Raw genomic sequence first — 27,796 nt, 5'->3', positions numbered from 1 at the left:
GTGACGTAGGGCTAGTCCAGAAAACGCGCGCTCCGCTTCCCGGGCAGGTTATACTCTCATACGAAGGTTGACATTCATGAGCTAAGCTGGCAACAGTTTTCCACATGGTGATGAACAGCAATTACGGTAATATGATGGCCTTTTAATTGTTATTTTGGATAATCAAGTAACATGTTTTGATGTGTAGTTTACAAAGTTTACTTAGCTAGTTGCCCGACGAATTTATTATTAATAGCATGCTTTTTGAACTTTTTCTCTTTAGCTACAGTAGCTAGCTAGGATGACGTTAAGAATACTTCACTTGAAAAGTTTTGTCACAAACATCTGCAATTAATGTATACATCGGTTATGTATATAGTTTTTGTCTGGGTTTTGTTGTTGGCTAACACTGAGTTAGCAGCTATGAATGATTGGCAGTCACATGGCTAAACGGAAATAATGCATCACAGCGCGCCTTTCTGGAAGATGACCCGCCAGACTGGAATGTCGTTTGGATTTAACAATGGTTAGCCCACTAAATTAGCTGAATATTTACTTTAAACGAATTATTGTCAGCTTGTTTTGTGTTGCTAGGTAGGCTTTACTTGCTACATAGTTCATGGATTTTGGAGATTAATTGATGGGTGAAACCGCTGTTTCTAGGCTATTAACTTGTTTGTGAGTTTACTGTTTCTGGTCAATTTGTGCTACTATTCCTCATATTTCCAGAAGTTGGACCATCGTTACAGCACATCAGTGAAACATGATGAAGAAAGAGATTGCAGCAGTGGTGTTTTTCCTGAAAAGACTGATCAAAAAGGTGGAACGGTTAGATACCCAGAAAGTGGACTTGTTTGTGGAGCGGTTGACTGTTGCCCTGCAGGAGAAGTTCAGGGGGCATTGGTATCCTGACAACCCCAGCAAAGGACAGGCCTTCAGGTAACTAACTATGGATCAGATGCCTGCCTTGCTCCCCCTATCTTGATTACCTTATCAGTAGCTTTATCAACCTCTAGTCTAGGGCATCATGCCCTACGAAGAATAGGGTATGTTTTGGTTATGCAGTGATTTGTATGATTGGCGTTATTGAAGGTCTATTGCATACTCCACTACTTTGCAGGTGTATTCGGGTGAACAGGTTGCAGAGGGAGGATCCAGAGCTGCTGCGGGCCTGCCAGGAGAGTGGGGTTCAGTACAAGGACCTTGGCCTGCCCAGAGAACTCACCCTGTGGGTGGATCCAGGGGAGGTGTGCTGCAGGTCAGTCTTATTTTAAAGCATTGAATTGGTGTAAGCATTGGCTGGAGGGAGTGCACACTTTGGGAGATGGGCAGTCGCAGATTTCGCACAAGGTGCTTGAAGTACTCTGAAATTCAAGTACTGGAATACCTTGAAAACCTGACATTTTCTCAAGTTGGTACTTGAATAAAAATGAGGAGAGCAGGAAATCTTAAAATGTTAATATGAATAATATTACATGTATTGGTCTTAAGAATTAATTTCCAGAAGTTTTTTTTTTTTTTCACTCACGTGATTTGCGCTCAGGTTGCAAGGCGAGCTTGCTCATTCCACTCACACTGCCACTCAACCAGGCAGGTACAGAACTGACTGAGGCGCTGCCAAAACGTCACATCGACAGCTAAAATGCCGGGCAAATGTAGGTTAAATCCTGCCTGGCAGGATATTGATGTTTTATGAATGGGTTTTGCCGGACCCAACCAACCCACATCATGCAGGTTGTAAAAAATGTATCAAAGATGTTGACCTTGCGAGCATGGGTGAATTTGCCCTGAAGAGCTACATGAAGAGGGAAAAGACCTAAAGCTGTAGCCCAGGCTAGCACCAGTTCTACATTGTGACTTTTTCTCTGCAACAACCTCCAGAGCTTCAGCAGCAGAGCACAACCAGACCAACCGCTAAAGAAACGTTTGAAACGTGAATTATTTCTGTTAGCTACATTTGAATAATGGAAAGAGCTAGCTAACGTTAGTAAGCTAGACTTTACCAGCTAGCTAGCTAGTTTTATTAGCTAAGTGAACTGAAGCTTGAGTATTACAGAATTTCTCAATAATTATAGCACTTTATCTATGCCTCGTTCAAGGCTGTTGATCTGGGATATTGAGTGTTGAATGATTTGGGGCAATGATGCTAGCCAGAAAACATTAGCCAATTTGGCAAAAATAGTGAGCTAACTAGCATTGAGTAGTCTGTTTGCAAACATTTGGCTAGCTAGTTAGCTTGCAAACTCTACCACTGTTAATTTCTGGATACAGAACAGTAAAGTTTTCCAGCCAAGATCTGCTGACTAATGAACTAGGCATCATCATTCAGCACCACTGTTGCTGAAAGTAGTTTCTACAGCTGCACCTAATGGCAAGCTATAACGTTAGACATTTAATATATTTATCTTTAAACCATGGTTTTAATTACCATTGTTCTATTTGTTAGTTTAATGTCTGTTCTAAGGTAAAATAGCTACAGGCATTGATTTGAGGGGGACATTTAAAATGTTTGTAGCATAGGCTATGTGTTTAAGAGTTGAAGATTAAATGTAAGGGGTAGTTGGATCAACACTGAGCGTACAAAACATTAAGGGCACCTTCTTAATATTGAGTTGCACTACCATACCCGTTTCAAAGGCACTTACAGTTGAAGTCAGAAGTTTACATACACCATAGCCAAATAGAATTAAAACTCAGTTTTTTACAATTCCTGACATTTTTTCCTAGTAAAACTTCCCTGTTTTAGGATCACCACTTTATTTTAATAATGTGAAATGTCAGAATGATTTATTTCAGCTTTTATTTCTTTCCACACATTCCCAGTGGGTCAGAAGATTACATGGCCTTTAAATTGTTTAACTTGGGTCAAACGTTTCGGATAGCCTTCCACATGCTTCCCACAATAAGTTGGGTGAATTTTGGCCCATTCCTCCTGACAGAGCTGATGTAACTGAGTCAGGTTTGTAGGCCTCCTTGCTCGCACACACTTTGTCAGTTCTTCCACACATGTTCTATAGGATTGAGGTCAGAGCTTTGTGATGGCCACTCCAATACCTTGACTTTGTTGTCCTTAAGCCATTTTGCCACAACTTTGGAAGTATGTTTGGGATCATTGTCCATTTGGAAGACCCCTTTGTGACCAAGCTTTAACTTCCTGACTGATGTCTTGAGATGTTGCTTCAGTATATCCACATCATTTTCCTACCTCATGATGCCATCTATTTTGTGAAGTGCACCAGTCCCTCCTGCAGCAAATCACCCCCACATGATGCTGCCACCCCTGTGCTTCACGGTTGGGATGGTGTTCTTCGGCTTGCAAGTCTCCCCCTTTTTCCTCCAAACATAACGATGGTCTTTATGGCCAAACAGTTTTATTTTTGTTTCATCAGACCAGAGGACATTTCTCCAAAAAGTACGATCTTTGTCCCCATATGCAGTTGCGAACCATAGTCTGGCTTTTTTTATGGCGGTTTTGGAGCAGTGGCTTCTTCCTTGCTGAGCGGCCTTTCAGGTTATGACGATTATAGGACTCGTTTTACTGTGGATATAGATACTTCTGTACCTGTTTCCTTCAGCATCTTCACAATGTCCTTTGCTGTTGTTCTGGGATTGATTTGCATTTTTCGCATCAAAGTACGTTAATTTCCAGGAGACAGAGCGTCTCTCTTTCCTGAGCACTATGACGGCTGCGTCCTCCCATGGTGTTTATGCTTGCATGCTATTGTTTGTACAGATGAACGTGGTACCTTCAGGCGTTTGGAAATTGCTCCCAAGGATGAACAAGACTTGTGAAGGTCTACAATTGTTTGTTCTGAGGTCTTGGCTGATTTCTTTAGATTTTCCCATGATGTCAAGCAAAGAGGCACTGAGTTTGAAGGTAGGCCTTGAAATACATCCACAGGTACACCTCCAATTGACTCAAATGATGTCAATTAGCCTATCAGAGGCTTCTAAAGCCATGACATAATTTTCTGGAATTTTCCAAGCTGTTTAAAGGCACAGTCAACTTATTGTATGTAAACTTCTGACCCACTGGAATTGTGATAGAGTGAAATAATCTGTAAACAATTGTTGGAAAAATTACTTGTCATGCAAAAAGTAGATGTCCTAACCCACTTGCCAAAGCTATAGTTTGTTAACAAGAAATGTGTGGCGTGGTTGAAAAAATGAGTTTTAATGACTCCAACCTAAGTGTATGTAAACTTGACTTCAACTGTACATCTCTTGCCCATTCACCCTCTGAATGGCACACATACGTACTCCATGTCTCAATTGTTTCAGGGCTTAAAAATCCTTCTAGTATGTCTCTTCATCTACACTGATTTTGAAGTGGCTTTAACAAGTTACATCAATAAGGGATCATAGCTTTCTCTTGGATTCATCTGGTCAATCTATGTCATGGAAACAGGTGGCCTTAATGTTTTGTGCACTCAGTATGAATGTCAAGTAAAGGGATATTTCATTACAAATACAACCTAACATGAGTAGAATTGTATTGCTTTCAGAATCCTCCACCTGAGTTATTTTCAAAGCTCTCTTCACGGGTCCGAAACAATGATTCATGATGCGCAGAGATCCTATGGACAATGAAGTGTCGCCCACTACTCCTGCAAAAGTGCAGAAGACAACGCCACAATTTTCCCCTGTATGTTTCCTGACAGTGCTAATGCCAATTCATATGCCTGTAGGGAGGAGAACTGCCTGCGTGATCAATCATGGTCTTGCACCACCTCCTGGACAAGTTACCGAAAAACGATGTTTATGTGCTGCTTTTTGACGAATTGTTGAAAACAAAAACAGTTCAGCTGAAGGATGTCCACGTAAGGTTTTTAGACCCCTACTACCAACAAGGTTACCACACTTCCTGGACTCATCCTTCATGGGACATGGAACAACTAAGGACTGTCTCTCCAGAGTTGACAGATAAACTTAAGGTCAAACAACTTTTTTGTTTACTGTTTAGATTAAATTGAGCGCTCTCAAACTTCCCATCATTCTGATTACGGTAGTCATTTTGTCACCCTGATTCCTGGGGGCACAACAAAGTATTTGCAGCCACTCGACATCAGTGTAAATCGTGCATTTAAGGTGGCGCTCCGTGTTCAGTGGGAGGCTTGGATGACAAGTGGGGAGAAATCCTTCACTAAAACGGGCCGCATGCGAAGAGCAACTTATGGTCAAGTCTGCCAGTGGGTCCTGACAGCATGGAGCATTGTCAAAAAATCCACTATCATCGACGGGTTTCGAAAGGCTGGACTGCTGCGTGTTGAAGAGGGCTCAGCGGGGGATTTGCCTCCGGATGAAAGTGACGAGAGCGACAATAAAAACGATCCAATGTCGGATGAGGCTATTCAACTCCGACACCGAAGGAGATGGTTTCAGTGCACAGGAGGAGGAAGATGGTGACCAATGACTTTCTTGGTAGGCTACTGTTTACTGCTTATTTTTTGTTACAAGCCGTGTTTCGTTAAAGCCTGTGTAAACTTAATTTGTTTCAATGTATGGGTAGGCACCTGCGGATTATAGACATGTGCGGCTTATTTATGTTCAAAATAATATATATTTTTTTAATTCAGTGGGTGCGGTACTTGAATTAAAATGAGAGGAGAATAGATAATGATCAAATGTTTTATGAAATATATTAGAAAAAATGTGTTGGTCTTGCAAATTCTTTTCCTATCAGACTACAGTTTTATTTTCTCACGTGTTTCATGCTGTGGATACCAGGCGAGCTCGCGCATTCCATCCACACTGCCACTCAGCCAGGCAGGCACAGCACTGACTGATTAGGCGCCGCCAAACGTTACATCGATGGCTAATATGCTGGGCAATTTTAGATTCAATCCTGTCTTGTTCATATGGAAAATATCAGTTATTTTATTTCAGCTCATGAAACACTACTTGTTTTATATTTTTGTTCAGTGTAGTTTATCTACTTTTTTTACCACTACATCACTGGACCCAAGGTGCAAAAAATGAGTCAGACATTGAAAGCATGGGTGAGTTGGCCCTGAAGAGCCACATGAAGGGGAAAAGACCAACGCTGCATCTTGCGCTGGCGGCAGTTCTGCATGTGACTTTCTTTTTCTCTGCATCAACCTCTAGAGCTTTTTTGCCAAATGCCTCATTCATGGGTGCCTACAATATTCCGCTTTATCAAGTGTCAGCCATGCTCCTGCCGTTCACGTTCTGTTTTCCTCACGCAGCCCACCCGACCGGCAACACTTAAGCTGCCAGTCGGAAGCAGGATGCTTTTTTTGTAGCTATTAAGTAGTAGATTCCCAAATGCCCAATAAAGTCATTATGCTGGACTTGTGTAGAAATGTGAATAGGAAATGTGTTCACCAGTAGGCAAAATCATCATTACTGACTTACCACTCATGGTAGTGAAACAACATATTATTGAGTACAACTTGTAAGGTAGTGATGAATACTACGTTTTTTTCCCCCATGAGGCTACTGCCAGCTGGTGGCAACTAGAAACTATTTCATAGTAATATTACAAACTGATGGGCCTTGAAAATAAATATTAGTGCTTGAAAACATACGTAAGTCTTTGAATTTGACTTGCCACAATCTGTACGAACCCCGCTCCAAGCAAAACAGATTTTCACATTTGTAGCCAAACACATTCAAGGGTACCTTCAAAACTACCAAACTGACAGTCCCATGGTCCCATTCCTGACAGCAGACTGGGCAGACCTATTGACTAATGTCATGAGCAGAGTCTTGAAGAAAGAGGTGACACACTTAGACTCCCTGAAACGCACTGTGACAGAGGATGAGGCCATGGGCCCCTCAAGTTGACATTGGGTTTTCAAAATGTAAGGTGCTAAAACAAGATGTCTAGCAAAGTGAGTGAGGGAAGGATGTTTGAGTGACAAAGTGCCTCGAGGTTGATGCACAAAACCCCAATCAAGTCCAGTTTTGTGACGAAAGGCTACTTATCTTGTCCCACAACAGATGACAAGAAAACCTGAAGCATGTGAGCGCAAATTCAAACGTCTTCTCACACACTTAGTTGACCTGAAGCGTTTTCCTGGGGCATGATGTGACGATGCCCAGAGGCTGTTGAAGTTCTTCATACAGCAGGTGTTGAGACATCACTGTCTGTTCAGCGAGTATGATCTGCAGAGAACTGCTCTGGACACCTTTTTTTTCTTTTTAGAGCGTCTGAAGGGTAAAGAAAACAACCGAGACCTCTGGCCAGTAACTCATTGTCCTTGTGTTCTTCCATGGACAGGCCTCGGCAGTCAACTTCACTCTCACTGTTGTCCAAAAAAAAAGTAGCAGTCCTCCACAGCACAGACTGGTGTATGACTCTTAGAGAATGTAGGAGGACTAAAGAAAGTCAACATAACGCCACCAATGATATCTTTCTGCAAATCAGCAAGGCAGAAATATCAAGACTACCTAGATGCACAGCAGGACCACGAAAAGGGAGATAACGAGATGCCTGGAAAAGGATAACTCTTGCAAAAATACATGGAAAAGGTAGCTGCAGAGGTGGAGACCTCAGTCTGGAGAATTCATAATCAAGGTCAACAGTTTCCAAAGTTCAATAGAAGATAAAAAGGCTGAGCTTACTGGACTGTTGTGAGCACTCTCTCACTCAATGAGTACGTTTACATGCACATAATAATGTGATAGTGGCTAGATAGTCATATTTAAAACGTTTACATGCTTTGCAAGAATAACTTTCCATAATCTTGTTTACATGGACACATCTGAAGTCGGGCTACCCGATGGCACGCTGATAAATGCAGACAATCCGCTTTCAAAATAAATGTTCTACCACAGAGTACGTTATTTTTGGGAAGCATATTTGATTCGAAGACGATTTCGAAGACGATTTTGGTCTGTCCTACAATAAAGTAGTTTTATTGTTGTCATAGTTTAAAACTTACTCAATCATGTTGATCTCATTGACTGTCCTGATCTTTAATGCATAGCTCCATTTTATGGATTTGAGTTCTCCAGCAATTTGTGGCTTCAAATTATTGCTGCTACAGTTTATAAATAAAATGATTCACATAGCACAATATCAATTAAACAATGTTACATAGCATCAGTGGTGTAAAAATACTTCAAAGTACTACTTAAGTAGTTTTGGAGTATCTGTACTTTTCTATTTATATTTCTGCCAACTTTTACTTCACTACATTCCTAAATAAAATAATGTACTTTTTACTCCATCCATTTTCCCTGACACCACCTGTTTTGACAGAAATGGTCCAATTCACGCACTTATCAAGAGAACATCCATGGTCATTCCTACTTCCTCTGGTCTGGCGGACTCACGAAACGCATGCTTTGTTTGTAAATTATGTCTGAGTGTTGGAGTGTGCCCCTGGCTTTTCGTCAATAAAAAAAAAATATATATATATATATATATATTTGTGCCCTCTGGTTAAGGAATTTGAAATGGATTATATGTTTACTTTTGATGCTTAAGTACATTTTAGCAATTCTATTTACTTTTTGATACTTAAGTATTTGGTTTTAAGTATACTTAAGGCTTTTACACAAGTAATATTTTACTGGCTTTTACTTGAGTCGTTTTATATTAAGGCATCTTAACTTTTACTCGTATGACAATTGAATACTTTTCCACAACTTTTTCCACGACTAGAAACAATTGCGTAATAGGAACTACTACAAATGTATGGTCCTTAAATAAATATTAGTGCTTGAAAAAGTACTTCAGTCATTGAATTTGACTTGTCACTGTCTGTACAAACCCTGAGTCATTTTGAAGCCTTGTTTGTCCATTGTTTAACTACACCATTCATGTTAAATCCCTCGGTCACCAGTCGAGGCACTAAATTGTTTATATGCATTCAGTGACGACAAATTGTCTTGTTGGCTTCTTTTCCTCTCGTGCAGATATGGAGAGAGAAACCTTGCTTTCACTGTTGCCAGTTTCTCTGGTGATGACAAAGAGGATGTGACTAAGAAGGTGACCAGCGCTGTTGAGAGGGTGACATCTGACTACCACTCCTGTTCCTCCTCAGACGAGGATAGTGGTCTCAGGGAAACCCGTCCTCCCCCTACCTTCCCTCAAAATCGCCATAAATACCAGGTACAACCAGTAACGAACATAGAGGTTGCATTGCCACAATTTCGTGTTCCATACAGTCTTGTCTGAATACCTCCTTGGTCGGCTCTGACAATGGGGGAAATATAATTGAAATTGACCCATGTTTTATTGTTCAAAGGTGATCTACCCAGCTACTCCTTTGTGGCGTCCTCCAGTGCCCAAGCAGAAGATGTGGCCTGGTAAAGGATATAATGGACCTCCACGTCCTCCTCACTATAACTTCAGAACCCAAGGTAGACCCACCCAGCCCTTCAGACACAATGACTGGGCCCCACCTGGCCACAGAAGGTGGCACGGATACTGGGGTGTCACTCCAGGCCTGGCTCACTGTTAGGGACCGCTGTAGCAAGTGTTGCTGTTAGTGTTAGCCTGTTCCATGTTCCCTGAGCTGTGAAAGAGTGACCACTAGAGCAAGCAATATAGTTCTTGTTGGAGGAGAATGAGGGCAAACTAAATTCACTAACATGACTGACCACATTTTAAAAAACTATTTTAGTAGTTTAATAGTCACTCTGGAAACTCTTGAATTTGTTAATTTGTTGTTGTGATAAGAACATTAACTCTTTGCACTTTAGATCATTTGTAATCGTGTGAGTAAAGGAATCTACAGTTGTAATGGAGAAGGAATATTGGAATTTATATTTTCATGTATTTTATAGCTATGAAGATATGTACTGTATTTATATTTGATGGATAATTGTATGTTACCTACTGTACTGTCCATCAGTTATGTTCTAATGAGAATTTCTTTTATTTATTCAGTTTACTCATGAATTGTGCCAACCTCTTAAATTATGAGACATTAAACAAATGTTCAAATCATACTCTGTTGCTGTTTTGATATTTTACTGCAGTGTAATTTGAATGCTTGTTGCCTTCATCCCATAGGCTTACAGTAAACACCATATTATATGCAAATACAATATGATTGTCTATGGCAGACAAAAATAATCATGTACATATTTGTATTACACCTGTTGAATTCAGACGTTCTGATCAAATGTGTGCACTGTCATTATAGACCTACATTGTAAAGCTTTTCACAACTATATTTTAGAGCTTTAGCTTGGTCTTGTTCTGTGTTTCAAAGTTGAACAGTAAATGTACTATTTCTATAACCATTGATTAGAAAGCGGTGTCCATTCAGTGTTGTGAACGCATGTAATACGGCAGGGGGCGTGAAAGTCTTCGGATACACGACTTGGGTACTGTCCGGAAATCACGTGTCTAGACTCCAGCTCCTATAATGCACCTGCTGAGGCGTAGCGGGATCGGTGAGTTTTGATGCTTCGGGTGAGTGCTCTGGCAGTCGGAAGCACCGCATAACTTTTATTTTTCACCTGTGTTTTGAAAGAATTATTGGAATAGACCGAAAGGAATGGATTTCACGATACTCCACCTCTGCTGTGTATTGATTAGTATTATCGGAGGTAAGTTTGACATCCACCGGCTACTTTTTTTGTATCCTACATTTTCATAAGCGCGAGCGAAAATGCGAGTGCTGGCGACGAGCACCATGCTAAAAAGTTAGATGTTTGCGAATAAAACAACGAACTGGTTGTCTGTTCTATTGAATAACATGTCAAATAATTACTTTAGATTATACTAATTTGCTTACGAGTGTTTTTACTTATAATATTGAAAATGGCTAGTTAGTTTAGCGTAGTTCTAACTAAGGAATTCAAAATTGTATCAAACTAACGTCAGCTAACTAAATAACACTTGTCAAAATGTGATAACCCAAAAATGATATTCTGGAGTCCCAAATATAGGCGCGCTGTGCATAAAGTAACGTAGATATTTATTGTTGAAATTACTGGAAATGCGTTTGACTTGAATAACATATCTTTCAACACATGGTTTATTGAACTCACATTATGGATAATATGCTAGAACAGTGTAATTTTTTGTACTGTAAACATAGTTGCTAAATTGATAGGTTACATCGTGGTGAGATTTATTTACTTACACTCTGCAAAGCATTTTTGAACGTTACCTAGTTGTTTTTGTTTTGCAACTGGTAGTTAACAGTCACACAATAGCCTGATCCGCCTTAAAACCTGTAAAGAGCTTCAAAGTGCTGCGTTTTCTGTTTGCCATCTGCCAAGACAATTTAAACTGTATTCGCCCCTCCCGCGCTAGGCAGGAGTCCGAAGGTCTTAAATGACATGTAGGTGCTTTCTAAACCCAGACAGAAATGAATCTTAATCACATGTTGGTCGCTTACTATCGACTAGATTTATGTCCCTGAAATATATTGTTACTGTATGTGAGTGGGAACTTTCTACAATTACGCCAACAGTAAGTGTAGCCCTTTTTGTTTTCTTTAGTCTCATGGATGGAAAACAGAGGGCCTAATTAGTTTGAATTCGCAATCCTTCACCATTTTATTTGTTCATGTCCATTTTCTCCTGACTGCAACAAAATATCCCACACTTCTGTCACTATTCCTCCCCAAAGTAATATGCCACTACAACACGCAATGTCCTGCTTATATGAATCAGTGATGGAAAAAAAGATTGAGACCATCGACTCATGGCGTGTTCGATGCTGTGTATCATAAACGCTGCTGGAACTGTTGAAATGGGTTTTGGCTCTCACATCATCTAGTTGGGATGTAAATCACCCTCTTATCAGCAGGTCAGGCAATTCAGATGGGTTGTTAACATTGATTACCAATAAAATAAAACTAAACAATACAGCTAAAACGTTTGTCAACTGGGATGCACTTTAGACAGTGTGTATTATTGCTAGTGGGGAGCTCACTGCTACAGGGGAATTCAGCACTCCTATTATTATTTGTGTGTCACTTGTAGCTTGTCGCTGTCCTGGAATTTCCACTGAAACCAGCCCCTCCCTCTCTCACCACAGGAGTGAAACTATGATACTGTAGATGGATTGTGTTACTGTTAGTATCAGCCTGTGTTCTGTAGCTCAAAGGTTCCCTGAACTTTTAAAGTGGAGCTGCCACTGCAGATGGAGCCATGGTTAGGGCAATGATATTCTGCTCCACTGGTTACTGATAAACCCCTGCAATAATGAAGTGCTTAGTTTACACAGGCAGGCACAACTCTTTCTGCCGTGTTAAAGCCCTGGCACAGTGAGGGTAATGTTTAAAGGTCTGGTTAGGGGTGTCGTTATACTTGCCCACCAGTACATTTTTCTGTAATGCAATACATTTTTGTACATGAGTAGATTTTTGTACCATAATAATGGCTTCATGGGCTCATCATCTGGAGTGCTGTCAGGCTTATCGTGGCATTCATCTGACATTGCACAGGGCATCCTCTTCACAATGGGGATTCAATGCAACTAGGACATTTCTAGCCTATATGTTAGACTTCATGAAGCTTTCATTATTTTATTAGGCCGACCTAAATGCTTCAACAAAAACATTTACAAGCAAATATCACACTATATAAAGCAAAGGATGTCTAGCAGGTTATAGTTAGTTTCCGGAGATGTGATGTAACGGTTTCTTAAAACCGTTCATATAGACTAGCTTTGCCTACTGAAACAAATACGCTTTTACAGGAAGCTCAATGTCAAAGGTGATTCTCCTCTTTCCGAGGCTTGTGTCAAGGCTGTGTCCAAGGCGCTTCTGTATTTGTCATGTCAGAGACATATTCTCTATATCTTCTCCATAGTCCCTGACAGCCCTGTCTAGTCCTGGCTGCATTAAGCAGATGCCAGTAGACATCCTCCAGCCAGTCAGCACTTTTGATGTTTAAGTTGTGGGGCCTGGATGGTTATTTTCTCTGAAACCTGAGGAGGTCTCCTGTAGAGCCAGCTCTGGTCCTCCTCCCCCTTCACCCCTAGCCTACTCTGCCCCCCTTCATCCCTGGCTGTGGACTGGTCAGCGCTGAGTGAAGCTTGGGACCTAGGGTAAGGTAAATGCAGAGAGACTCAAAGTGCAGCAGACCAAGGATGTTGTTACCTGATAAGCTTGCTGCACTCCACGCCCCGCTGGGAGCTCATTGCTAGGATACCTTTTCTAAACATGCAAATCAATTATAATTTGTCACATGGGTTGAGTACTACTGGTGTCAACTTTACAGTGAAATGCCTACTTACGAGCCCTTTCCCAACAATGCAGAGTTAAAAAGTAAGACAAATTTGCTAAATAAAATAGTAACACAATAATGAGGCTATATACAAGGATTACCGACACAGAGTCAATGTGCAGGAGTACAAAGTAGTTGTAGGTAGAGGTAAAAGTGATCACGGCAAGAGCGATAAGAGAAGGCATTGTGTACTGTTCAACCTGCGCTATTGTCATGCATGGACCCAATGTAGATGAGCAGCTTTGGCTTGAGGTCATGATTTCACATTCAGTTCTCGTGACATGGCTGAAACAGTCCCATCCCTCCTCTCGCTTCAAATACGCTCTGGTAGCAGCCAGCTTTCCCTCCAAACCAAAATCTGCCTGCCCGGCCCCACTCACTCTGCCCGAAGCCCCTTGCTTTATTAGAAAATAAAGCAAGAACACGTAGAATCAGATTGCACTCCAGGGACACCGCTGCTGTGTCCTCCACAATCGAATGATGACAACGAAGGCACATGAATATTCAGAGACCCAGGCGGACCCTAAATATTTTAACATGCCGAGTCGTGCAGGCTCCTTTTCGAGTGACGACTCTTGTTCCCTCGTCTGCATGGGAGTGCGAAACGATGCTGATCCCTTAACCCGAACACATCCACTAACCCTGTTCCTTTTTTTAAATGTAATACATTTTCGATTTAGAGAGCGAGTGGACCATTTTTAGGCGTGCCGATTGCATTCCATTACGGACAATGATAATGATTTAATAGTAGCTTGTGTTTTCAAGCCCTGTTTTTAAAGGCTGGTGGTGAGACCAATGTTTTCAGAGTTATTCCTTATTCACAGGTAATGGAAGCAATAATTCTGCCTGCCACTGGGCCGGCATCCGAAGCACTACATGGAGAGGAGATGTTGGTAGCCCTTCACTTGAACCCTCCTGGTCATATATTAACAGATGGTGTTAGTAGTCATACCAAACTTGTTTGAACTTCTGGCCAATTATTGAAGAGTTGGTCGTCTTGACCATCAGTTTTTTAATGAGGGCATAAAGTGATGTCACTGAGATGTGATTGGTAAGGGAGAAGGTGAGATTGGAATGGGGTCGTGCCAGGACAACAACCTCAACGTGAGCAAGACAAAGGACACGATCGTGGACTACAGGAAAAGGAGGGTTGAACACGTCCCCATTCACATCGACGGGGCTGTAGTGGAGCGGGGCGAGAGTTTCTGGCTGTCCACATCGCCAACAAACTGTCATGGTCCAAACACACCAAGAAAGCAATGAAGAGGGCACGACAACGCCCTTTCCCCCTCAGGAGACGGAAAAGATTTTGCATGGGTACCCAGATCCTCAAAAAGTTCTACAGCTGCACTATCGGGAGAATCCTGACTGGATGCATCACCGCCTGGTATGGCAAACGCTCGGCATCCGACCGCAAGGCGCTACAGAGGGTAGTGTGTACGGCCCAGTACATCACTGGAACCAAGCTTCCTGCCATCCAGGACCTATTATAATAGGCGGTGTCAGAGGAAGGCCCCAAAAATTGTCAGACTCCAGTCACCCGCCAGTCATAGACTGTTTTCTCTGCTACCGCACGGCAAGCCATACTGGAGCGCCAAGTGTAGGTCTAAAAGGCTCCTTAACAGCTTCTACCCCCAAGCCATAAGACTGCTGAACAATTAATCAAATGGCCAACTGAACTATTTGCACTGACCCCCCCCCTTGTTTTTACACTGATGCTACTCGCTGTTTATTATCTATTCATAGTCACTTTACAAATTACCTCGACTAACCCCAACCCCCTCACATTGCCTCGGTACCGGTACCCCCTGCATATAGCCTCATTGTTATTTTATTGTGTTACTTTAGTTTATTTAGTAAATATTTTCTTCACTGCATTGTTGGTTAAGGGCTTGTAAATAAGCATTTTGTGGTAAGGTCCTGTTGTATTCAGCGCATGTAACAAATACAATTTGATAAAACGTACTGAAACAGGGAGGGCCTACCTGGACTAAAATAAACACTCCTTTTATTTTTTGTAAAACGTTTATTGCTTGCCTAATGATCACAATCCAGATGTGCCAAGTTGGTGGATGTGCACTTGTGAACGGACCAGGAGGCAAGAATTTTCCTGCTCTCTCCCTCTCTCCCCCTCCCATGAATAAAAACAAGGCCACGGTGCTGCTGGTTCTCTCCACTCCCATCAATCATCAGGCCGTCGGTCCGTTAAGACGATAAACACCCCACCACATGACTGAGCCACTCGATGTTCACATATGCTCAGCCCCTCAACACCCTCATCCCCTAATGAGGAATAATGGTCACCCTGACGGATAAATGGCTAACTGTGACGGAAATGGGATTTTTCAAATAAATCTCTTTTGATATTATCACACAAACTGCCTTACTGCAGATGAATGAATAGGTTAAAGGACCCAAGGAGCTTTATCTTGCAGAACTTCTTTGCCAAATTTGGGCCATCTTTTGTTATCCACTTCTCTTTTATTTAAAGATGGCGCATGGATTTACTGTCAATGGCAGAATCCTGAGGTCAAGTGTGCAGGTCTCTAAAAACCTTAAATAAATCTGCCTCTTTTCCTTTTATTCCTTGATAGAATTTATGGTAGATTATACAACGGGTGGGTCTAATGCTGATTGGTTAAAAGAGCATTCCAGCGGGTGTCTATTCCACAAGTTACCACCGGCTAAATCTATGACGTTAATGCCTATTTACTCTGTTCCATCTGACTGCGCAATCCACTGTCTCATCAACCCAGGCAGGGAAGTTATAAACTTCATCTCCACTATAAAAAAAACATCTAGACATTATCTCCCATTTCTTTTCGACTAACATTTTGTTTTTCAACAGCAGAGATGTGTATAAACCTTGCTGTCTCTCTCCGAAATTTGCAACATTGTTTCAATTCGATCTCCAACTGTCCAGTAGTAAGAACTTGTAGGGGTCGAGACGAGAGGCAGGCAGCGTTTCTCAGCCAGTCGAAATCATGATTCAGCAGGCATAATATTTATGGATATATACAAAGAAATGTCAATTGAAAAAAGGTAAAACGAAACGAAGTGCAGCTAGTTTGCAGTCTTTCCAGCTGCAGTTTGAAGTTATTGTGTCCTAACGAGAGAACACATTTTCTATGCCAGGCGAAATCGTGCCTCATTAGCTCATTGTTATGGATGTATCCAAATTAATGCCTCCAGAAAACAGCTTAAACAAATGCAGCTACTGTTGTTATTCTGTCTGCACTGTTTGATGTGACTGTAACGCTTCGATCACACCGACAGCGTAATTGCATTTTGGTAGACCAGAATTACATTGATTTCCAATAAAACGCTGCGTTTTCCTTGCAGCATTGTGTTGCAGAGGCAGTTGCGAACCAATAGAACCAACGACCAGCCGGCTTGGGTAGCAACCCTAGATTTGTGTCGGGACTATATCTTGTCGAAGGATGAAATAGGATGAATACATTTATCAAAATAACATTTTGAAAATTTAAATATGTCAGTCATATGTTGGTAACCCGTTGTATAAAAGTGATAATGCTCGAGAAGCCGGTGTTTGGAGGATATATCGACTTTCTCATTTAATGAGGGAAATAAGTATTTGACCCCCTCTGCAAAACATGACTTAGTACTTGGTGGCAAAACCCTTGTTGGCAATCACAGAGGTCAGATGTTTCTTGTAGTTGGCCACCAGGTTTGCACACTGTTCAGGAGGGATTTTGTCCCACTCCTCTTTGCAGATCTTCTCCAAGTCATTAAGGTTTCGAGGCTGACATTTGGCAACTCGAACCTTTGGCTCCCTCCACAGATTTTCTATGGGATTAAGGTCTGGAGACTGGCTAGGCCACTCCAGGACCTTAATGTGCTTCTTCTTGAGCCACTCCTTTGTTGCCTTGGCTGTGTGTTTTGGGTCATTGTCATGCTGGAATACCCATTTTCAATGCCCTGGCTGAGGGAAGGAGGTTCTCACCCAAGATTTGATGGTACATGGCCCCGTCCATCGTCCCTTTGATGCGGTGAAGTTGTCCTGTCCCCTTAGCAGAAAAACACCCCCAAAGCATAATGTTTCCACCTCCATGTTTGAAGGTGGAGATGGTGTCCTGGAGTCATAGGCAGCATTCCTCCTCCTCCAAACACAGCGAGTTGAGTTGATGCCAAAGAGCTCCATTTTGGTCTCATCTGACCACAACACTTTCACCCAGTTGTCCTCTGAATCATTCAGATGTTCATTGGCGAACTTCAGACGGGCATGTATATGTGCTTTCTTGAGCAGGGGGACCTTGCGGGCGCTGCAGGATTTCAGTCCTTCACGGCGTAGTGTGTTACCAATTGTTTTCTTGGTGACAATGGTCCCAGCTGCCTTGAGATCATTGACAAGATCCTCCCGTGTAGTTCTGGGCTGATTCCTCACCGTTCTCATGATCAATGCAACTCCACGAGGTGAGATCTTGCAAGGAGCCCCAGGCCGAGGGAGATTGACAGTTCTTTTGTGTTTCTTCCATTTGCGAATAATCGCACCAACTGTTGTCACCTTCTCACCAAGCTGCTTGGCGATGGTCTTGTAGCCCATTCCAGCCTTGTGTAGGTCTACAGTCTTGTCCCTGACATCCTTGGAGAGCTCTTTGGTCTTGGCCATGGTGGAGAGTTTGGAATCTGATTGATTGATTGCTTCTGTGGACAGGTGTCCTTTATACAGGTAACAAACTGAGATTCGGAGCACTCCCTTTAAGAGTGTGCTCCTAATCTCAGCTCGTTACCTGTATAAAAGACACCTGGGAGCCAGAAATCTTTCTGATTGAGAGGGGGTCAAATACTTATTTCCCTCATTAAAATGCAAATCATTTTATAAAATTTTTGACATGCGTTTTTCTGGATTTTTTTGTTGTTATTCTGTCTCTCACTGTTCAAATAAACCTACCATTAAAATTCTAGACTGATCATTTCTTTGTCAGTGGGCAAACGTACAAAATCAGCAAGGGATCAAATACTTTTTTCCCTCAGTGTATATTGAATGCAGGTGCTTCCACACAGGTCTAGTTCCTGAGTTAGTAAGTAATTAACATCCCATCATGCTTAGGGTCATGTATAAAAATGGTGGGCAGGCCAATATTTTGGCAAGAGATGACAATGCCCCCATCCACAGGGCATGGATGGTCATTGAATGGTTTGGTAAGCATGAAAACGATGTAAGCCATATGCCATGGCCATCTCAGTCACCAGATCTTAGCCCAATTGAACACTTATGAGAGATCCTGGAGCGGCTCCTGAGACAGCGTTTTCCACCAACAAAACACCAAATTCTGAATTTATTTTGTGGAAGAAGGGTATCTCATCCCTCCAATAGAGTTCCAGACACTAAGCCATAGACAAGTTGCATTGAAGCTGTTCTGGCTTGTGGTGGCCCAACACCCTATTAAGATACTCTATGTTAGTGTTTCATTTATTTTGGCATTTACATGTACATTATTTTTGCCTAAGAGAGGAGTGTTTTCACAAGCAAACAGATCAGTGAGGTCCCCAGCTGGCTGTCATATTAAGGCTCTTTGTGTTTGTTTAATCCTCTCAGGGAATGTTGCTTTTCTGAAGATGACGTTCATCAGTCCAGATGAAGTGTCTTCAGATGAGTAAAAGGAACAGGACTCACTGCTTTGGACAGGGTTAATTTCTTAACATAACTTCAGCCCAAAGGCTAAGGACAGCCCTTCCCGATCCGCTTATTATGTAAACCATCATTGTCTTTCTTTGGTTTAACTCAGGTTATTCGGCTTATTAAGGACATCCATGTACATTATTCTAGTATTCTAGGTTAATACAGGTCTCTTCCTTCGCTGTGCATGTTGGACCACCACAGTGTGATGGTACACAATGCGACAGGCCTTGCCCCAGGGTTCTGCATCTGCAGGTGTTTGTGAGCAGTCAGCTGCTCCCTACCTGCCAGCTAGATCCTGACCAGGTCTCTCTTGCACAAAAAAAAGACTAACCTGGAATAATAAAGATGGAATAAAAATATAATAAAATGGGTTCCACAGAAGACTACCTCTATCTATTCCCTGGCATATTCAAAGCAAGAACCCCAGCCATGCAGTCATTGAGCAGCCTTTTAAGGTGTGTGTACTATTGTTAACATGTCCACACATTGTCTTTTACACAGCATAGGCTATTATATATAATACTCTCTCTTCCAGCGGTAAGCCCCTCTCCCACTAAGAACAGCTAATTGCAAGTCTAATCTTAAAATATGGCTCAGAAAATAAGCAGCACAGGCAGGTGGGGCTGGATTAAAGAGGGGAAGGGGGAGTTGAAGCAGCTGTTGGAGGAGCCATTTTTAGCGCCTGTATCTCATTGAGAAACATTATGCATTGTTGACTGGCAGCACACGGGGGAGAAAGGCAAATTTGCACAGACTAGGTTAAAAGCTTCTTCCTTGATTCAAAGCTCCCCCTCTACTCCTACACCCTGGCATTGGTTTTCAAGTCATTCCTTGTCTAGTGTTAAATCGATGCAAATTATTATTACGTGTATATATCTGTAAATGACCCCTGTTTTCATGCGAAAGTGATTTGTTTTCCCCAGATGACTTTTAATATGCTCACATTTCCTTTTTTGTCCTTTTATTCTGAATACTCTCCACGAGTATGATTGCGTTCACTCTTTAGCTGTGATTGCACAAAGCTGGGTAACTGTATCATGACATTTTACAGTATAACCTTTTGTTAAGACCTCTAATCTGTTCTGACTTGGGAGTATAAATAAATCAGGCAGAGCTTTCATGTTCTGTCATCAAAGAGCATTACATTTCAATTTCTGATTTCTTGAATTCAAGGGAGGTTAGCTTTAGTGGCAGAATGAGCATGGAAGTACAAAGCCCTGGTATAAATGTTTAATTTCACCTCTTAATGGGTGTTCAGTGCATTTAAACAAGTTTCATTTGAATATATTAGTACTCTATGACCTTAATCACTTGCATGTTCTCTTGTTTTGTAACATAATAGTAATATATTTTATTGCAGACACTTGTCGAACACGACTAACTGTACAGTGAGTATGTGATCACTATGGAAATAAGAACTTGGTGTTGGTAGCGCCACACTCTTACCAATTTAGCCACAATGTAATATGAAGGCACAAAGAGGTGGCTGGGTGGAAAACTTAATGTGTGACTTAGCCTATGGAATTATTCACTGGAGTTGAGGTCAGAACAGAATTTGGTATATTCCAATTTGCTGGGGACCAAATGTTCACTCGCATCAAAACAAAAATGTTAACATTTTCTTCTTGGAATTCAGGGAGTTGCTATCGCAACATGGAACACTGTTTATTACTGTCAAATGCCCAACAATGAACAAGGAGTATTTGACAGATATTTCTGTGAGTACACTCAGTGTATCACTTCTGAAATGGGTAGAGACACATTATTTTAGAATGTTTTGCCCATATATTTATAAGTGGGGGAAAATAGCCAAAGTCAACAATACAATAGCTGATTACATGTGTTACACGTACGTTACATTTCTTTAGATTGTCCAGGGTAATGTTACATGTTTTATCAATGTTTTGTAAACTAACTCATGTTTGCTACATTCGGTAGCTACAGTGCTTTCAGAAAGTATTCACATCCCTTTACTTTCTCCACATTTTGTTGTTACAGCCTGAATGCAAAATTGATTAAATTGAGATTGTCACACAATACCCCATAATGTCAAAGTGGAATGATGTTTTTAGAAATTTTTGCTAATTTATAAAAAATGAATTAAATGGCTTGAGTCAAGTATTCAATCCCTTTGTTATGGCAAGCATAAATAAGTTCAGGAGTAAAAATGTGCGTAACAAGTCGCATAAGTTCTCTGGACTCACTCGGTGTACAATAATAGTGTTAAAATGGTTTTTGAATGACTAACTCCTCTCTGTACCCAACACACAATTATCTGTAAGGTCCCTCAGTCGAGCAGTGAAATTAATGCACAGATTCAACCAGAAAGACCAGGGAGGTTTTCCAATGCCTCGCAAAGAAGGGCACCTATTGCTAGATGGGTAAAAAAAGAAGCTGATATTGAATATCCCTTTGAGCATGGATAAATTATTAATTACACTTTGGATGATGTATCAGAGTCACTACAAAGATACTGGCATCCTTCCTAACTCAGTTGCCAGAGAGGATGGAAACCCCTTGGGATTTCACCGAGGCCAATAGTGATTTTAAAACTGTTAGAGTTTAAAGGTGCTACACACTTTTTGCACTGTAATTTCAGAAAATCTCCATAATATATGCTGCTAGTAACAGTGTTTCACAGTATTACTTACCTGCCAGTGAAGTGATTGGCTGCGATATTTGCCTATTGATGTTTTGCAAATATTCAACGCTTTTTTCCATTTCAGTTTATGTAAGGAAACAAACACTGAATAGTATAGGTATTCATTGTACCATTTACATTGCTGTGAAATATATATTTTCAATAACACAAAATATTGTTTTTACAGCTGTTTTGAAGCTGATGGATCAAAACGAAAGATAGACCTAAAGAATATTTGCGTTCTTCATTTCCCGTTACACAATGTTTAATTATGAAGCTTACCCATAGTCCCCAGTCACGTGGTGTTTGTTTACAAGCAGACAACGACGAGAGACCGGAGTCTTGTGAGTCACTCACTGTTGTGCAGCATGCGCCAGGTGATCTTATTGAATTGTGGAATTCACAACTAAGTGTTTGCCAGCTAGATATTTTATAAGTAATAAGTTAACTGTCTAAAATGTACTAAATGCTCTGCAGTTGTGCATTTGGTTTGCTAATTTAGTAGCTAGTTAGCGATCTAGCTAAGTGGTTAGCTTCTTACCAAAAGTTAATTAACAAATACAAAATCAAGCTTATTTTGGTAACAGCAGAGAATCCCCTCCTGGGTCGAGCCTTGCTGTCTAATATTTGTTTTGTGTGTGCAGCATACTGTGAGTAGCATTTTTAAATTACTTGTATAACTTTGAGCTGGGATGTCGGTCCTGCAAGTACTTTAGGTCAGAACTGTATAATCGCTGCAATGCGCTCGTTAGCATTCTCTATTGGATTTTACATGTACTTTATAGCATTGTTAACCTTCGGATTCCAGAGGCTGTGTGGTTTCAAAATGACACCCTTTGTGTTCAGTGGCAGTATTACCGAATATCCCGGCATGGCACAAGGTTGGTATGACATGGCACGGCACAAGGTTGTTATGAAGGTATGACAATCTGTATACCGTCCAAGCCTAGTGGTGGCTGCATCATGTTATGGGTATGCTTGTCATCGGCAAGGACTAGGAAGTTTTTTTTTTTTTTTTATATAGGATAAAAGAAACAGTATAGATCTAAACACAGGTAAAATCCTAGAGCAAAACCTGGTTCAGTCTGCTTTCCAACAGACACTGGGAGACAAATTCACCTTTCAGCAGTACAATAACCTAAAACACAAGGCCAAATATACACTGCAGTTGCTAACCAAGACTACATTGAATGTTCCTGAGTGGCCTAGTTACAGTTTTGACTTAAATTGGCTTGAAAATCTATGGCAAGACTTGAAAATGGCTGTCTAGCAATGATCTACAACCAATTTGACTGAGCTTGAAGAATTTGTGCAAAGCCTTTACAGACTTACCCAGAAAGACTCACAGCTGTAATCGCTGCTAACGGTGATTCTAACATGTATTGACTTGGGGGTGTGAATACTTATGTAAATGAGAGATTTCTGTATTTCATTTTGAATACATTTGCAAAATTTTCTAAACATGTTTTCACTTTGTCTTTATGGGTTATTGTGTGTAGATGGGTGAGGAAAGAATCAATTTAATCCATTTTGAGTTAAGGCTATAACACAACAAAATGTGGAATATGTCAAGGGGTATGAATACTTTCTGAAGGCACTGCTACATGCTCTCCTCATACAGTTGTATAGTATGTTTATGCTCCTTTCCTACCTGATAATTAACTTACCAGACTGACCCAGGGTGCTCTATAATCAGTGTAGTGTTGTCTGTCTGGACCACTCACGGCTCAGCCCTTTTAGATGTCATTAGACCTGGAGAGTTACCAGATTGTCTGGGAGTGTTGAGCTGTGTGCACCCAATGTTAAAGCAAAGCACTCATACCTGGCTGCTAGATTTCTTCTATCAGTTAATATAGTTTCAGATTGAGGCATAAAACTTCAAGGTTGATATGTTAGCTGCACTGACCTTGCGAATTTTGTTTCTGTTGTTGCTAGCTAAGTGTAGGTATTTCATACAATGGAGGTTTTTTGCCTTGATTGATGAGTGGTAGGCTAACATTGTTGAATTGTGTTGGACAACAACGGCCATCTCAGTGTGTGTTCCCTGGGGTGTTTGACAACATTTGGCTAGTAGTAATTCAGGTCATGGCGGGTGTCTTTTTAGTGAGTAATATTTCACTGTGAGGCTGTGAAATATCAAGATTTGTTTTTATTGGATAATGCAGCTGTGTCAGGCCTTGGCATAGCCTATCCCTAGGTATGTAGTCACTTTCTAGGTTTGGCGACAGATTTTCATGCAAATATAAAAAAATCTGCATAAATTATATTCACATTTTCCTACCAGTGGTGTTTCCACCAAACGGTCTTGTTGCTGACTAAAAATCAGTGTGTAATGATGCACACAATGTACGTTTTCTCTTAAGTTTTCATATGCTGAATAAGGGTGTTTCCATCGCATTTTTAACCGTACCGATAGCTTTGTCACAAATTGTTGCGTTAAATGGCAAATGTACCTACTCTGGTCTTGGCACGTATGCTCTAGCAACCACTTGCCGATACAGTGCGGGTATAGTCTACTTGATGAAATTATTATGGTAAAAAAAAAAAGCAATATTTTTAATTGTCAAACAGCAGCCAAGCATCGATCATCATGTCACCAGAATAAGACCCTCAATATACATTGGAAAGGAGCACCAAAATCACTATGCACTTTCACCACCCTGGGAAGTTCATAACTTATTTAATCTGTAGCCTAATAAACTGCATGGTTTCCCGAGTCGTAATTGGAGGACCACACACCAAGTTTACTTCAATATGATGGTAATTATACAGTGCATTTGGAAAGTTACCTGACTTTTTCCACATTTTGTTAGGTTACAGCCTTATTCTAAAATTGATTAAATAAAAACAAATCTTCATTAATCTACACACAATACCCCATAATGACAAAGTGAGAACCCCCCCCCAGATACCTTATATACATAAGTATTCAGACCCTTTGTTATGAGACTTGAAATTGAGATCAGGTGCATTCTGTTTCCATTGAGCATCCTTGATGTTTCTACAACTTGATTGGCATTCAATTGATTGGACATGATTTGGAATGGCACACACCTGTCTATATAAGGTCTCACAGTTGACAGTGCATGTCAGACCAAAACCAAGCCATGAGGTCGAAGGAATTGTCGAGGCACAGGTCTGGGGAAGGGTACCAAATTTCTGCAGCATTAAAGGTCCCCAAGAAAACATTGGCCTCCATCATTCTTAAATGGAAGAAGTTTGGAACCACCAAGACTATTCCTAGAGCTTGCTGCCTGGCCAAACTGAGAAATTGGGGGAGAAAGGCCTTGGTCATTGAGGTGGCCAAGAACCCGATGGTCACTCTGACAGAGCTCCTGAGTTCCTCTGGGGTGATGGGAGAACCTTCCAGAAGGACAACCATTTCTGTAGCACTCCACCAGTCAGGCCTTTTATGGTAGAGTGGCCAGATGGAAGCCACTCCTCAGTAAAAGGCACATGACAGCCCGCTTAAAGTTTGCCAAAGGCACCTAAATGACTCTCAGGCCATAAGAAAAGATTCTCTGGTCTGATGAAACCAAGATTGAACTTTTTGGCCTGAATGCCAAGCGTCACATCTGAAGGAAACTTGGCACCCGTACGGTGAAGCATGGTGGTGGCAGCATTATGATGTGGGGATGTTTTTCAGCAGCAGAGACTGGGAGACTAGTTAGGACTGAGGGGAAAGATGAACAGCGCGAAGTACAGAGAGATCCTTGATGAGAACCTGCTCCAGAGCACTCAGGACCTCAGACTCGGGCGACAGTTCACCTTCCAACAAGACAACCACCCTAAGCACACAGCCAAGACAATGCAGGAGTGGCTTCAGGACAAGTCTCTGAATGTCCTTGAGTGGCCCAGCCGGAGCCCGGACTTGAACCCGATCGAACATCTTTGGAGAGACCTGAAAATATCTCTGCAGCGACGCTCCCCATCCAACCTGACCGAGATTTAGAGGATCGGCAGAGAAGAATGGGAGAAACTCCCCAAATACAGGTGTGTCAAGCTTGTAGCGTCATGCCCAAGAGGACTCGAGGCTGTAATCACTGCCAAAGGTGCTTCAACAAAGTACTGAGTAAGGGTCTGAATATTTATGTAAATGTGGTATTTCAGTTTTTATTTCTTATAAATTCTAAACCTGTTTTGCTTTGTCATTGTGGGGTATGGTGTGTAGATCAATGAGGGAGAAAAACAATTGAATCAATTTTAGAGTAAGGCTATAACTTAATGTGGAAAAGGGGTCTGAATACTTTCGAATGCACTGAATATTAATATTTGCGAATTAAGGCGTTTCCACTGACATTTCTCGCATAATAAATTTGACTTTAATGGACATAAAATGTGCTCTTCTTTCAAAAACAAGGACATTTCTAAGTGACCCCAAACTTTTAAATGGTAGTGTATATTCTACAGAGACTCATGCCCAGAAAGTGTTGCACTTCCAAATGTATTTGATTTTTAGGCTTGGGTGCCTTACCTTTTCCTCTTTCCTTTATCCACTAGACTAGTGTCAGTTCTGCTTTGCTATATCATAAAATGGCATTTCTACAGCTCCTCATTTCAGAGGCAATTCAAAGCAAATTTCATGCTCTGGAGTCCATTTGAAATGGCTACTGAATGTCAATGTATATTACTTTCAGTGTATTTGTTATGGAATATGTTGCCCCCTGCTGCTAAAGGGTAATTGCCAGCCTTTTACAGGGTTTCCACAGGCGCTTTGAGCCACTGAGATAGGACCGGCTGACCCTATAAAGTTTGTCAAAATCACAACCTATAACCGGTGAATATATATCCTGGACCCATGTGCTCCCTTCAGGCTCTGAGCTCTGCGGCTTTAAGGGTCTTACTGCATTTATCTCTGCCGTCCAGATTCTCCTGTCCTTTCTTTATCAGTCTGACAAGCCTCATCTCACACGCGCTGTAATACAACGCCACATCAACAATAAATACCTCCAAGACTAGATGTCATGGCAGAATCACAGAGGGAGGGGGGAGCGGACAGTGGGTAGAAATCTTTTGCAATATCGCTTTGTGCAAGATTGCTTAATTAAAGCTCTTGCTGTGAAGATTGTTTTTCTTTCTCTATTGCTTCTTTCACTCGCTCACTGAATAAGCCAGGGTGGGGGGTGGTACATTCAGGCTTTCTCATCATGTTCAGGCTGACAATGAGAGCTGGAGGAGGGATGAATATACCCAGTGGGCTCCGCTATAATGGCAACTGACAGACTCTGCGGCTCTACGTAATGGGCCTGAACACTCAGGTGTGTTTAGTTTAGTCCAACTGGCTGGCTGGTGCCTTGGAGTCCACAGAGTGGGGATACTACGGTACTCAATAGCGTAACGGGAGCTTGGGTTTCCCTAACTGTGAAGAGAGAGGAAAGGGATACTGCTGGAGTTATAATGATTATCAGGAAGGCATAAAGCAGGCCTGTTATATTTTGATAGAGCTTATCTTGATGTCCTGTATGTCGTCTCCTCACAGAGGACAGGAAGAGGGGGTCTTTTTAGTCCAGGTCCCAGAGCATGCATTCGCCTTGGTGGAGAGAGTCTGGGAGAGACCGGATGATTGGGCTTTGAGAGGGAGGGATGCTGCACATCCATTTTGAGGTGATATTGATCTTTTGTGGTTACTAGGTACTTTATCAATACACCATTTGCCAAAGTCCCCAAAGCCCCATCATTGGAAATACATTTTTTTTTTTTGAATTGTGTAGGGGCCATTTCCATCTAAAAGGACCCATGAGAACCAACATGTGAAGTAAATAAGAGCATGTCAAATGATAGCAGAGTCTATATTTTTGAGAAATTAAGGCATATTTAAATTTTCTACCATTTTCCATCTAAAAAATGATGAATAAGGCTTTGATTTTTGGTCAAACAGATGGAAACGGGGTCTTAGACAACATCTACCAGAAAAGTATTTAGACGGTATTAGAAATACATCAAAGCATAATAATGTAAGTAAAGACCCATATTTGGTTTTGGAGAAATTAGTTCAGTAAGTTTAAGAAACATTGCCTTGTGACTTGTAATTCTGTTACCAAAAACCCACATCTTAGAAGTAGGTACACCTACCAATTAGTTAGTGTTTTTACTGATATTGTTTATGAATTAAGTGATTTAAACTCATAATTATTTTACAAACTCGGAAATGGAATTACAGAAGAATCTGTAACAGAATTACTGCTGTTGAATTATCATTTGGTGGTCAAAGCAGGACTGTTTTTCAGTCGGGACAACTCCTTCCTCTCTCTCACACACACGCTCGCTCTCTCTAACAAGCATGCTCACCCCCTGAGCACCGGACATCCATGTACGTAGAAACCAGCTCTGAACCAATCATAGACATCTATCTATATTTCACAAGTTTG

The 27,796-nt window shown here is 41.3% G+C and overlaps 2 protein-coding genes across 4 annotated transcripts in view; both read left to right on the top strand.

The window, feature by feature from the left end:
- On the top strand, positions 1–9,903 carry btg3 (B-cell translocation gene 3). 3 transcript variants are annotated; one of them, XM_029691172.1, is made up of 6 exons: positions 4–126; positions 450–505; positions 709–918; positions 1,100–1,237; positions 8,866–9,061; positions 9,198–9,903. In XM_029691172.1, exons 3-6 carry the CDS (start codon positions 743–745, stop codon positions 9,411–9,413), a joined length of 726 nt encoding a protein of 241 aa, XP_029547032.1. In that variant the 5' UTR covers positions 4–126; positions 450–505; positions 709–742; the 3' UTR covers positions 9,414–9,903. The 3 variants fall into 3 exon arrangements, with proteins under 3 accessions (XP_029547031.1, XP_029547032.1, XP_029547033.1); XM_029691171.1 differs by lacking the exon at positions 450–505 and having other exon boundaries at positions 1–126; XM_029691173.1 differs by lacking the exon at positions 450–505 and having other exon boundaries at positions 712–918.
- A 422-nt stretch (positions 9,904–10,325) lies between these two features.
- Positions 10,326–27,796, top strand: part of cxadr (CXADR Ig-like cell adhesion molecule) — a 61,590-nt gene continuing 44,119 nt past the window's right edge. Inside the window, exon 1 of the mRNA XM_029691170.1 lies at positions 10,326–10,509. Coding sequence (XP_029547030.1) covers positions 10,458–10,509 — 52 coding nt within the window. The 5' untranslated portion in view covers positions 10,326–10,457. The remainder of the gene's footprint in view (positions 10,510–27,796) is intronic.

This window comes from Salmo trutta, chromosome 15, assembly GCF_901001165.1.
Source record: "Salmo trutta chromosome 15, fSalTru1.1, whole genome shotgun sequence".
Classification (NCBI taxonomy): Eukaryota; Metazoa; Chordata; class Actinopteri; order Salmoniformes; family Salmonidae; genus Salmo; species Salmo trutta.
This window is presented reverse-complemented; position numbering and strand designations above follow the sequence as displayed.